This window comes from Cydia pomonella, unplaced genomic scaffold, assembly GCF_033807575.1.
Source record: "Cydia pomonella isolate Wapato2018A unplaced genomic scaffold, ilCydPomo1 PGA_scaffold_76, whole genome shotgun sequence".
Taxonomy (NCBI): Eukaryota; Metazoa; Arthropoda; class Insecta; order Lepidoptera; family Tortricidae; genus Cydia; species Cydia pomonella.
The window spans coordinates 104,019-116,994 of NW_026907909.1; the positions used below are offsets into that span (position 1 = coordinate 104,019).

The window sequence follows — 12,976 nt, forward strand, 5'->3', positions numbered from 1 at the left end:
GCAGGTCGGTCTTGAAGTCCTGAGCGATCTCACGGACCAGACGCTGGAAGGGCAGCTTGCGGATCAGAAGCTCAGTGCTCTTCTGGTAGCGACGGATCTCACGTAGGGCTACGGTGCCGGGTCTGTAGCGATGGGGTTTCTTGACACCGCCGGTGGCGGGCGCACTCTTGCGGGCCGCCTTGGTGGCGAGCTGTTTGCGGGGCGCTTTACCACCGGTGGATTTACGAGCGGTCTGTTTGGTACGGGCCATTGCGAAAAATTACTACGACACGCGTGTACGTTACTTTAACGAGTCACGAGAGGGAATAAACGAAGCAACGCGTCGCCGGCGTCTTTTATGTGCTGGTCGGAAAGAGACGGAGTTAGTGTCCGTGTGAGCGAGAGGGCTATAAAATTCACATAAACGGCCCCCTCACCCCCTCTTCCTTTCTCACCATTTCGATTTGTGGTGTACAATGTCAATAAAATATTATTTAAATATTAATACATAATATTATATACACATTAATACATATATACTCGTATATATAGTTTTACATAAGAGTAGTTATTTAAAACGTAATTTAACTTCAAGAAACCTCGAACACGAACAAACCTAACTCCATTTATCAATTATTATTATTATTTTTCGTAAAAAAATAAAAAAAAAAAACTTAATCATATCAAACCTAACTCCGGGGAACCTAACTCCTCGGAACCTAACTCCGCGGAACCTAACTACGGGGAACCTAACTCCTCGGAACCTAACTCCGCGGAACCTAACTCGATCAAACCCAACTGTGTACTATAACAGAAGCACTACTATAAGTTATAAGAGAAGCATTACCTACATATATTATATTATGTTAGACATATTTATATATATGTTTAGTTTTAAAATATTTACGCGCGTCCGTGAATACATGTGTATAATAATCATAAGATTACCGCTACTACTAGCAAATTAACTTAGCTTAAAATGCTAATAATAATTGTGATTTTATACTACTGCCACTGATGATTATTTATTTATCGATCGATTGACACCGTATGGACGGCTAGAAACTTTTTATATCATATTCAGAACGTATTTGTGGCCCTGAAAAGGGCCTTTTTGTTTGTAGCACAAACCACACTCTCGCAGCGTGTCGTGTCGCAATACGAACTACCTAACCCATTACACTAAAATGTGTATTGAGAAAAGACAGACCGCACACGAGGAACGACGGACGCTTACTTGGAGCTGGTGTACTTGGTGACGGCCTTAGTGCCTTCACTGACGGCGTGCTTGGCGAGCTCACCGGGCAGCAAGAGCCTCACGGAGGTCTGCACCTCCCTGCTGGTGATGGTGGACCTCTTGTTGTAGTGAGCCAGGCGGGAGGCCTCGGCGGCGATGCGCTCGAAGATGTCGTTCACGAAAGAGTTCATGATAGACATGGCCTTGCTGGAGATACCGGTGTCGGGGTGGACCTGCTTGAGCACCTTGTATATGTAGATGGCGTAGCTCTCCTTGCGCTTATGCTTCTTCTTTTTCTTAGAGTCCGACTTGGAGATGTTCTTCTGAGCCTTGCCGGATTTCTTGGCGGCCTTACCGCTAGTCTTGGGTGGCATTATGATATAAGTAGTTAGTTAGATGCTTACAGTACGAGAGTCGAACTTGCTATGTGAAATCCGAGAGTAATCTGTCGATACCCCCCGTCAGGGGGGTATGAGGGGCCGCTACCGCACAATGGCTGCGGCGGCTGTCGCGGGTCGCTTCCCCACCGACTGGTGGGGTGGTCGAGTGGCCGTCATTTTGGGGACGGTGTGGGTTGCTGGTGTGGGCCAGCTCTTCGCTACCGATCGTTTATCCAACCCCACGGCCCCTAACCTGGTGATACCGTTTGAGCGGGGCCAGGTTATGGAGCCGCGGAGAAGGCGACCGGCAGCTTAGCTGGCGTGTGTGGCGTGTTGCATCCGAATGTAGTGTGGTGAGCAGTGCTTGTCAGCTACTGCTGGTGTAGAAGGGCTCGGGGCAAGTCCCGAGCCCACCTCTCCGGAGGTCTGGTGTTGTGGTGTGGCGCGATGTCCCGAAGATGGTCCAGGCCGGCGTTGTCCGCGCGGTCAAACATGACCCGCGCGAGACGCTCGACGAACTCCTCCAGGCCGCGCCACTTCAGTGTCTCGGTGAGGGCTGCGTTGCTGACGTACCGCGGGCACTTGAGGATGGTCCTCAGTGTGAGGGTCTCCTGGCGCCTCATCTTCTCCTTGTTTGACCTGGAACAGAAAGAGTACCAGGCAGGTGAAGCATAAGTCAGTCTTGATCGTACGTAAGCTTTGTACAGACCAAGCTTGGTCCGTACAGGGAGCTTACTGCAGAAGACCGGACGCAGACACATGCGAGCGACTTTCGCTCTTCGAACTGTGTCTGCGGCGTGCCGGTCCATGTTGAGCCTCCTGTCTATGGTCACCCCCAGGTATTTCACTGCGGGCGACCATGTGAGCGGCTGACCTAAAAGAGAAGGAGGATTGGGTAGGGCGGTGGCTTGCCCTGTGATGAGAGCTTGCGTTTTGCCCACATTGACTGATAGCCTCCATTTGGAGAGCCAGTCAGGAAGGGCGTCAAGCGTCGGCTGTATCTTGGATACAGCGTGCGGCATCTTAAAAGATGTCGCAAAGTAGGCGGCGTCGTCTGCGAAGAGGGCTAGCTGCGCTTGCCCAACGACAGGAATGTCGTCGGTATAGCACGCATAGCATGCGGGCGACAGGCAGCTCCCCTGCGGGACGCCAGCCTGGATGCGGCGTTCCTGCGACACCGCGTTTTCCACTTGTACGTGGAAGCGGCGGTCTGTCAGGAAGGATGCGATGACTCTCACGATGCGGCGGGGTGCTGTGGACAGAGAAAGTTTGTATATTAGACCATCGTGCCAGACTCGGTCAAAAGCTTTCTCCATGTCTAGGAGAACCGCGACTGTGAACTCCTTCTTGTTGAGCGCCGCGCCCATGTGGTGTAGGACGCGGGTGAGCTGCAGCGTCGTGGAGTGTTGAGACCTGAAACCAAATTGCTCCGGCCTGGGAGTGATGTGTGGTGAGAGGTGCCGGAGCAGCATCCTCTCAAACACCTTAGAGAGGTTGCATAGCAACGTGATTGGCCGGTAGTTCTTCGGGTCTTTTCTGTCCTTCCCTGGTTTGGGAAGGACGATGACCCGCCCGGTCTTCCAGATGTCGGGGAAGTGCCCCGACCGCAGGATCCCGTTGAACAGGCGCGCCACCGCCGCTAAGGTGTTTAGCGGCAGGTGGCGGAGCGCCATGTTTGGGATCTCGTCGGGGCCCGGCGCCTTCCTCGGGTTGCAGTGGCGTTTGATGGACGCCTGGACCTGTGAAGGAGAGAAGTACAGTGGGTCATCGTGTGTCTGTACAGGCACGCTGAGATAATCTCGAACGTGTTGAACGATGTCCGCTGTGTGCTGCGGGTCGGTGTCGGGATTGGGCCTGAATTGTTGCTCAAGGCTGCGAGCGAGTATTTCCGCTCTGTCCTTGGCAGTGTACTTCAGGTACCCGTCCGTGTCGTCCAGTAGGGGCCGAATTGGTTCGGGCGCCGTGCTGAGTTGTCTGCATAACCTGTGGATGGACGGAACGTGATCAGTTATGCTGTCAATGTGTGCTTCCCAGCTTGCAGCTCTGTGCTCGCTGAGTTTGTCCCTTAACAGTCGCTCTAGACGATTGAGCTCAGCCTTGACCGACTGAGCCCTAGTCCTTTGCCACTGTTTCCTGTACCAGCGCTTTTTCTCCAAAAGCGCTTGGAGCGGCCTTGGGAGAGGGGTGCGCCGGTCCGTCTGCGGGATCGTGCGGCCTGCCACTGTGAGGGCCGCCTTGATGTCCTCCGTGATTGTTGTTGCTGCTGCGTTGACCTCTTCTGCGGTCGAGATGGGACCTGTACGGGGAGTGTTTACCATGGCTTCTGAGAAAGCCGTCCAGTCGTAGCGGCGTCCAGGTCCTTTGGTGAGTCTCGTCGTCGGCTGGTCTGCGATGGTCAGGAGCACCGGCCTGTGGTCGGATGAGAGATCGTGAAATACCTCGTGCCGCATAAGGGCATTGACTCCGCGTGAAATCGCGAAGTCGATGGTGGTACCTCTGCGGTACACATCGGAGTCGTGGTAGTGGGTGGGCTCGTACGGCCCGGCCGCTACGAGATCCAGGTCCTCCACGATCCGGTAGATGATGTCCCCCGGAGGGGAGTGCGCGGAGGAGTTCCAAGCGGGATGCTCGGCGTTGAAGTCCCCGGCCAGGATGGTCGGCACGGGGGAGTCCACCAGAAGCTGCTGTAGGTCGGCTTGCATCTCTGCTATCCGGCAGTAACCGCAAGGCCTGTAGATAGCAAACAAGCGCAGATTATGCCTTTGCAGTTTGATATCTACCCCTAGAGCAGAGAATGATGTTGGCTGCGGCATGTCCACCAGTTGGTGGATGATAGTCCTCTTTATGAGGACTGCGAGGCCTCTGTAAGGGGCTCCGTCGTCGGGCCTCCTTTGGTCGAAGCGGTACACGATGTAGCCGCTGGCTGTGAGCGTCATTGATGGTTTCAGCTTTGTCTCGCTGATCAGCATGACGTCGATGTCTTGGCTGTGGAGGAAAGTGCGGAGATCATTAATTTTACCATTTAATGTCTGCGCGTTCCAATATACAACTCTTAAATCTTTCTCTTTAAGGCCGTATAAAAGTGCAGCTGGCGAATAACTTGCGTTATTGCTGAGAGAGGAGGGCTAAGTCTGGGTTTTAGCCAGTCTTAGTCAGAGACTTAATAACTACTACCAACTCGTCTAGCGTTGCCTTCAAGGACTCAGTCACCGCGGCTTGCACCGTGGCGACTATGCTCTTGTGCAACGCTTCAGTGTCGAACGCGGGGGGCGCTGCGGGTGGCGTCGCTCTGGGCTCTGTTTGTGGCTTCCTCTGCTGTTGCTGTCGTCGCTGCTGACCCGTCGTCCGGTCCTTCGGCTGGTTGGCTGGCGCCATCAGAGAACCTGTGGAAGATTCTACTACCATGACTGGAGTGTCCGAGGCCCTCGTGTCTGGGCCTCGTTGCGGCTGGCGGCGGGTGGGCGGGCGGCGGGTGTGAGAGCGAGTACCCGCACGCCAATTCCTCAGCTCTGCGAGGTAAGCTGGGCACTGCCTGTGGTTGGCAGGGTGGTCCCCGAAGCAGTTGCAGCACGTGGCTGGCTCCTCCTTCGGTCTCGTGCACTCGTTTGAGTGGTGGTCCAGTGAGCACTTGACGCACCGGACCGCCCTGTGGCACCCGTGGGACGAATGCCTAAACCCCTGGCACCGGTGACATTGCGGTGGCCCGGGCTTACCTCTCCAAGGTTCGACACGAACCTTGGTGGTGATGCCGGCTAGGTCCGTGAGGTCCAGGAAGCCTGGATTCTCGCGTTCCGTCCCGACGAGCTCGACGAAGAACACGCTGCTTCCTCGTCCTCTGCCTGGGGATATAAGTTTAGAATGCGATACGTTATACCCCTTTTCGGCGCAAGCGTCCTTGACGTCTTGCACCGTCGTTGTCGGTGGAAGGCCGCGGATTGCGGCCTTCATTGGCATGGCGGACCTCTCCGCGTGCTCGACGAACTCGAGCTTGTGGTGAAGGTCCCGCTGCTCCACGAGGTACTTCTTGACCCCTATGTATTCTACCCCGGACCTAGGGTAGAAACGGAGGCCTTTTGGGCCTGCGGTCTCGGTTGTGGCCGAGAACCCAAGCCGCTTGTTGATGGCCTGTACGTGACGGCGCCAGTCCGGGAAGTCCTCGACCAGGATCTGGGGTGGCTTGTACTTGGCCGGCTGGCCAGGCCTCTTCTTGATGCTGGCTGTGGTACCTGCGGATGAAGATGAAGAGGGGGCGGTATTAGCCTTTTTAGGCTTTGGCGGCGGCGATTTGGCCGCGGCGGCGTATGTGTCAGTGCTAGCTGCCGGCGTAGGCAGCAGTACTTTACGCTTTGGTGGCTGGTGTGATGTTCCGGCGGCTGGTGTCGATGGCTCCGCTGTGTCCATCGGCTGTTGGGAGACCTGTGGGCAGACCGCGGGTTGAGTAGGACCGCGCGACACAGGAGTGATACGGTTGCATTCCCGTTTCTCCTCCTGTGTCGGCGGGCTGTCCTCTTCCCGCTGTCTCTTCTGTTGACGCACCCCAGAGTGCGTCAACAGGGTTGACAGTAGCGCCGCCTCGAGCGGACCGAGGACGCAACTATCTAGCGATCCCCGAGCTACTCTGTCGAGTTTCTCGAAAATCGCCATCCAGGCGTCCCCGGTCATCTCGAGGCCGGGCTGAGGGCGGCAGGGCGACTTGCGGCGGCGTTGCGGCGAGTTGGCCGGCGTGATGAGGTTGCCGGCCGGTTGGGACGGACTTTCGGCACGTGGTGATTTACTACCACGTGGCGATTGGTCAGACCGAGACAAGTCTAGTGGCGACAAGTCGAGGCACGAGAAATCGCCACGTGCCAGACTCTCGACGACTGCTGTCTGCTCCGGTTCCCCGTCCTCGGGCGTCCCCGAATCGCATTGGCCCTCCGCGTTTGAGCCTTCGCTAGTAGCTTCCGCGGAGTCAACGACGTCAATGTGCTCTTCCGAGTCACTATTTGACATGGTTGACCCCGTGTAGCTTCCACGCGCCGGCAAACGCTTTGGTCCTTTGCTTTCGGGTTCGTCCTCGGTATCGGCGAGCAGGAGCAGGCCAGTGTCCGGGAGCTTTATCACCCGTGACGAAGTCGTCGCTGTGGCTGCGCTTTCCTCCGTTGCGGCCTTTGCCGCCTTGGGAGGCGTCCTCTGTATGAACATTGTGTGGCGTCGCGGGTTGACCTGTAAATTAACACAGAGTAAGCACAAGATAATACAGTAGCACTATGCTGGGACTGGGCTATGGTGCCCCGTTCGTGGTTTGGGTTGTCACCGTTAGGTATCCACCAACAAACGGCCACTACGAAAGTGGTCTTTCAACACTGGGGGCCACTGCACTTTGCACAAACACTGAAGCTAACACAAGACAACTAGTGAGTTGGATAGGGTGCGTAAGTCTCGAGAGCTAGCTCAAGCGCGTGCGGTCCCTTCAACGTCACAGTCGCGACTCTCTGTGAAATCCGGATTTGATACCTCAATTTTTGTTAGCGCGGCGAACGGGAAATAGGGGATTAAAGATCGAGCGTCGCGCCGGCGGTATCTCGACCAATGGCGTTCGTGCATTATTAATATCGTCGGTCGGCATGGTGGGGAGTGCAAGCGCGTGTTGTTATTACACTTTATTATAACTATATTATTATTCTACCACCGGATGTACTATGTAATAATATAGTTATAATAAAGTTTAATTATCATATATATATATATTTATTCGTATGCTTAATAACCATATAATAATAAATAAATTGTCGTTTAACATTCGATATTTCTCGACGCGATAAATATCTCCAATTTAGAATATTACAAATATTCTATATTAGGATACAGTTAATCTACTTACAATTATCATTGCATTCATTGTTTCATAAATTTGATCGATCGAATGACATCATATACGTATGCGTTATATACATGAAACTTATAAACGTTATCACAGAATTATATTGTGGCCCTGAAAAGGGCCTTTTGTAACGGCCACTCGGGCGGGAATGTAACAGAGGTCCCGTGCGATAAATAAATATACACGAGACAAATGCACACATTCACCGATAGCCGGGTGTCACCGCTATAGATGTAGCCATGTAGATGAGAAGTGAAGTGCACTTAAGCCTTCTTCTCGGTCTTCTTGGGCAGGAGCACGGCCTGAATGTTAGGCAGCACACCGCCCTGGGCGATGGTCACACCGGAGAGGAGCTTGTTCAACTCCTCGTCGTTGCGGATAGCCAGCTGAAGATGTCTGGGGATGATCCTGGTCTTCTTGTTGTCGCGGGCGGCGTTACCCGCCAACTCGAGAACCTCAGCGGCCAGGTACTCCATGACGGCGGCGAGGTACACCGGGGCTCCGGCACCTACGCGCTCGGCGTAGTTACCCTTCCGTAGAAGCCTGTGGATACGTCCGACGGGGAACTGGAGTCCGGCACGGTTAGAACGGGACTTTGCCTTTCCCTTAACCTTGCCACCTTTACCGCGTCCAGACATGTTTTAAGAGATTTAAGTTTAATTTACACACACACAAAACGAGAGCACGAATGCTTGTCAGTGTAATATTAAAAAATTGGCACAGCGCCCCTAAGATTATATAGGTTCACGGAGTGCGCTGTTAGTGGGGATACAACGAGCCGACATAACACGAGCCCGATCGACCAATCAACGCCCCGCGAGCAAGAGCACGATTTAGATAGAGATAAAATGTTTGAAACGATTGATTGATTGTTTGAAATCTAAGACTTTAAATAAATAAATAAATTAATTAATTAATTAATTAATATAAAATTTTGTTGGTTATACTAACGGGTGTGTGTTTATTCACGTTCGTGTGTAAATAAATTTATGAAAACCTAACATAATATGTATTATATTGAGATCATAATGATAATAATCATATCATATCATATTGAGACTTTTCCAAATGTCTGTTTGTTTACAGATGTATTTTTGTGTTAAGAGTTGCTTATAAGACACTTGATTTAAGATCGAGTTGTTTGTTTGTTTCTTTATTTATTTATTTGATTTATTTTGATCGATCGACTCGTGTATGTGCTTGTTGCAATGAAACAGAGGCGATGAACCCTTGAATACATTTGTTAGCCCTGAAAAGGGCTTTTTGATGTGCGTTTAACGCGCACAGGCGTATGACGTGAGTCGAGAAGAGGCGACACGTCGTCGTATAATAATATATAGCAACGACAATCAACATCTCCTCTAACAACATATCACTACAGTCACGCACGACCGATGTAAGAACGACGACGACGACGACAACGCGCTCGCAGTCTTACTTCTTCGCGGCAGCCTTCTTAGCGGCGGGCTTCGCTTTGGGAGCGGCCGCAGCTTTCTTGGGCTTGGGAGCTTTAGGCTTCTTGGTCGGCGGCTTCGCGGTCTTCTTGGCCTTGGGCGCGGCGGCGCTCTTGCCCTTGGCGGGGGTGGATGGTTTCTTCGCGGCGGGCTTCTTCTTGGCGGCGGCGGCCTTCTTGTCTTTTGTGGCGGCCTTAGGCTTGGCCGGGGACGCGGCGGCCTTCTTCGCCTTAGCCGGCTTAGCTGCGGCGGGCTTCTTAGCGGCGGCTGAAGATTTAGCGGTAGATTTCTTGGCCGCAGCGGGCTTCTTGCCGGTTGACGATGACTTTGACTCCAGTTTGAACGAGCCGGACGCGCCCTTGCCTTTGGTCTGAATCAGTGCGCCGGATTCGACTGCGCTCTTCAGATATTTTCTGATGAACGGCGCCAGCTTCTCGGCGTCGACCTTGTACTGGGCGGCGATGTATTTCTTGATAGCCTGCAGGGACGAACCGCTTCTCTCCTTCAACTCCTTGATGGCGCTGTTAACCATCTCCGAGGTCTTGGGGTGGGTGGGCTTCGCCTTAGGCTTCTTAGCGCCTGCGGAGGCGGACGCCTTCGGTTTCTTCGCGGGCGTCGCCGGGGCTGGAGCGTCGGCAGCAACTGCGGTATCGGCCATATTTAATGTCGAAATAAGCAAATAAGTTGTTACAAACACAAATTAGTAAATCGCACGAACTGCGCAAAGAGAACAGCGGACGCGTGTAAGCGGAGCGCTGCGCTGGCGAGTACTAAACACGCCTATGGGGGCGCCACCGATTATATATGTCCTACGGCTTAACCGTAACGCAGACCCTTATGTCGCGGGACGTTTTCTCGTAATAACACTTCCAACTTTTCACTTACTCGTTTATGATTAAACTAAATTTATAGTCAATTATATTATAATGATTATAATAAAATTGCACATATATATTCTTTATGAATTGATATATGTATTTTTATAACATTTATATTATTTGGAACGCCGATAAACGAATGGGAGAACTTTACTTTTGGTATTATAGGTTGCGGACACCTCGGGTCAGTTTAAAAACTGATTTTTTTTAATTAAAATCACATTTAACGGTATTATGTGTTTTCCAGTTAAAAGCGAAGATACCATAGATGGATCTGACACAATAACAACATTATGAAATTGTCATTATAATGTTATTTTGACTTGTTGTATTCACTGTCGTAAAACAGCCGTACCGCGACTTTGATTGCCTACGTTCACTGGTTTGCTCTCTGCTGGTATCGATGTAAAACAGGGATAGGTAATTTATATTATGTTTAAATATTATTCTATTATTTATATCGATATATCGTAATAATGATAAACACATTCACGCCGCGTATATTATTGTAATTCGTTTAGTTAAATATATATATCTCTCTCTTCTACGAGGATCGTACAGCGACACTCGTAAATGACGGGCATGGTAGGGACTCGTGTCGTGTAAGGTCGTAGGTATTTTAGTTAAATTTTTTTTTTTTTTTAACATATTATGATGATCCGACTGACTGCCGATATTAAAACAACAACAATCTATATAAATTATTTTAAATTAAGTATACAATTTTGATCATAAAGATTATTAATTATGTTTAGATAGGTAGGTAAGTAAGTAAGTATATATACATACATAATATATTCATCATAGGAACATTCGCGATAGCGTTTATATACACAACAGAAGACGAAACCCAACATTTTTCTAGTCCAGTCTATTTACCACCTTCAGGAGGGGGTGAGGTCAGGTGTGAGTGGGTGCGGGGAATGTGGGTGTCCCTGTCTGTTTTTTGCAATATTTGCGAATCCTTTACCTAATTGGACAGTGCATCCTAGTCGGTAGTTATCAGTAGATGGCCGATTAGTTCAGGTCGGGCAGGGTCAAGTGAGAGAGTCGGTCACGGGTGAATCGCGGGTAAAATAAAATATGTGTGATTGTTTGTTTGTTTGTTTTTATTAAGTGGTTGTTGGACGATTGTGACTGATGGTGTTACATATTATTAGTAGTAAAACTAAGTGTGTGAGCGTGTGACAAATAAATTGATCCAGTGTTGTGCGGTGCAGTGCAGTGCAGTGCAGTGCAGGGCATGATTTTAATATTTGAAAACGTGAGTACCCAATGATAACATAATTAAATGTTAAGTTAGGTTAGGTTATGTAGTTATGCTAGTGTCTTGTCTGAGGAGTCTATGGAGTCGGGAAGTCGGGAGAGAAGAGAAAAAAAAAATAAGAATAATGTATGAAATGAATGAATGAACCTATCTGTGCGGTGCGAGAGAAGAATGATAAAGGAGAAGAGAATGGAGCATTTTAATTCGATCAATATATATATATGATATATGAATTGTTTCGAGTATCATAGACGGACGGACGGACGGACGGACGGACGGACGGACACGCGTAAAGCAAGACGTACAATCCGATCGTATATACATAGATAGATATATACCTACTCGTACACATAGATTGCGCATGACTGATTTTATGCATTTATTTATGTAGAAATGTTCATGAATATTATAATATGCAAGTTTCCGCAACTTGCATGATATAATATTTATTAATTTATTTATGGAATTTAGGGTAACACATTTTGTCTAATTTCAATACATAATATGTAAGTATTGACGAGCGGTCGGTCGGCGTTCAGTTATGTATGTATGTATTTACTTACAGACTGCCGTGCGGTGGTAGATTGCTACTTCGTGTTAATAAAGTCTCAATACGTTTTATCATAATTGTTTCAGAGAGCTGTCGTCAAACCACCGATGCGGCAAGCAATCTGGCTGTACAACTTGGAATATTGGAGTTGGGGTGCGGGGTAAGTAATTAATTAATTATATTATATTATTTTAACGTAAATAAGTATAATATGTACGTTAGGTTAGATAGATAGATCGATAGATTGTTTGTCCGTTTGTATCGGTACTGAAACTATGTATCGTAATCGTATCATAGAATTATTTGCGGCCCTGAAAAGGGCCTTTTTTTGTATTTGCGTCCGAGAAGGACGCACGCGGTGCGCTCGCGCGCGATACGGTAATACGTTACACGTATTACACGATATCGTCGTGTCCAGCGCCGCTTGCTTAACCTCCGAAACCGTAGAGGGTGCGGCCCTGACGCTTCAGAGCGTAGACTACGTCCATGGCGGTGACGGTCTTCCTCTTGGCGTGCTCGGTGTAGGTGACCGCGTCACGGATCACGTTCTCGAGGAACACCTTCAGGACGCCGCGGGTCTCCTCGTAGATCAGACCGGAGATACGCTTGACGCCACCTCTGCGAGCGAGACGACGGATGGCGGGCTTGGTGATACCCTGGATGTTATCACGGAGCACCTTCCTGTGGCGCTTGGCTCCTCCTTTCCCCAGGCCTTTACCTCCCTTACCGCGACCGGTCATTGCGACTTGTTAAAGATTAAACTTTTAGATAACGGAATATATAACACACGCGACACACGACTTGCGGCGCGCGTCGACACGAGTGGAATAGCTATAACCGACCCTGGCGGTGCTGTATTTATACGCTCCACCCTATAGCGGGGAGACGGGGGACGGGGGTTATAAAATATCGGAGCACACGATGCGAACGCTTAAAATGTGATTATTTCAAAATATAAATAATTTCTCATAATATGTTATTTAAATTCTTTTTGGGTACCTACACACAGGGGATAAACTTCATATTACTATAAATAACGACGGCACAACCGGCACATGTAAAAGATCTGGCCTTATATATGTGTAGGTAGCCCTCTCTCTCTCTCTCTCTCTCTCTATTTCTCCTCTAATACAATTGTAATAATTCAGTAAATATATTTCAGAAAAGGTATACTTAAAATTTGATATTTCCATCTATATTATTAGACGGATTAGGTACCTTCTAGAAGTCATTATGAGTCTTGTTACTGCGTAAAATTAATCACGATTTTATTTATTTATATGTATTTCCAGTCTATTATAAATTCTTATAGGAAATAAGTTCGTCAATCGAATCGAATATAAATAGTCTCGTATTATTATTACATAG

At 49.4% G+C, this 12,976-nt stretch overlaps 3 protein-coding genes across 3 annotated transcripts; all 3 read right to left on the reverse strand.

The window, feature by feature from the left end:
- Positions 1 to 1,070: 1,070 nt before the first annotated feature.
- Positions 1,071 to 1,660, reverse strand: LOC133534265 (histone H2B). The gene has a single exon (XM_061873365.1). The coding sequence runs from the start codon at positions 1,588 to 1,590 to the stop codon at positions 1,213 to 1,215; it is 378 nt and encodes a 125-aa protein (XP_061729349.1). The 5' UTR covers positions 1,591 to 1,660; the 3' UTR covers positions 1,071 to 1,212.
- Positions 1,661 to 7,628: 5,968 nt separating this feature from the next.
- On the reverse strand, positions 7,629 to 8,330 carry LOC133534267 (histone H2A). Its single transcript, XM_061873367.1, has one exon. It carries the CDS (start codon positions 8,095 to 8,097, stop codon positions 7,723 to 7,725), a length of 375 nt encoding a protein of 124 aa, XP_061729351.1. The 5' UTR covers positions 8,098 to 8,330; the 3' UTR covers positions 7,629 to 7,722.
- A 370-nt stretch (positions 8,331 to 8,700) lies between these two features.
- LOC133534260 (histone H1B-like) lies at positions 8,701 to 9,728 on the reverse strand. Its single transcript, XM_061873359.1, has one exon. The coding sequence runs from the start codon at positions 9,569 to 9,571 to the stop codon at positions 8,894 to 8,896; it is 678 nt and encodes a 225-aa protein (XP_061729343.1). The 5' UTR covers positions 9,572 to 9,728; the 3' UTR covers positions 8,701 to 8,893.
- Between the last annotated feature and the right edge of the window lie 3,248 nt (positions 9,729 to 12,976).

Coding starts and splice junctions, on each gene's coding strand:
- LOC133534265 (XM_061873365.1), bottom strand. CDS start 1,590: ATGCCACCCAAGACTAGCGGTAAGGCCGCCAAGAAATCCGGCAAGGCT.
- LOC133534267 (XM_061873367.1), bottom strand. CDS start 8,097: ATGTCTGGACGCGGTAAAGGTGGCAAGGTTAAGGGAAAGGCAAAGTCC.
- LOC133534260 (XM_061873359.1), bottom strand. CDS start 9,571: ATGGCCGATACCGCAGTTGCTGCCGACGCTCCAGCCCCGGCGACGCCC.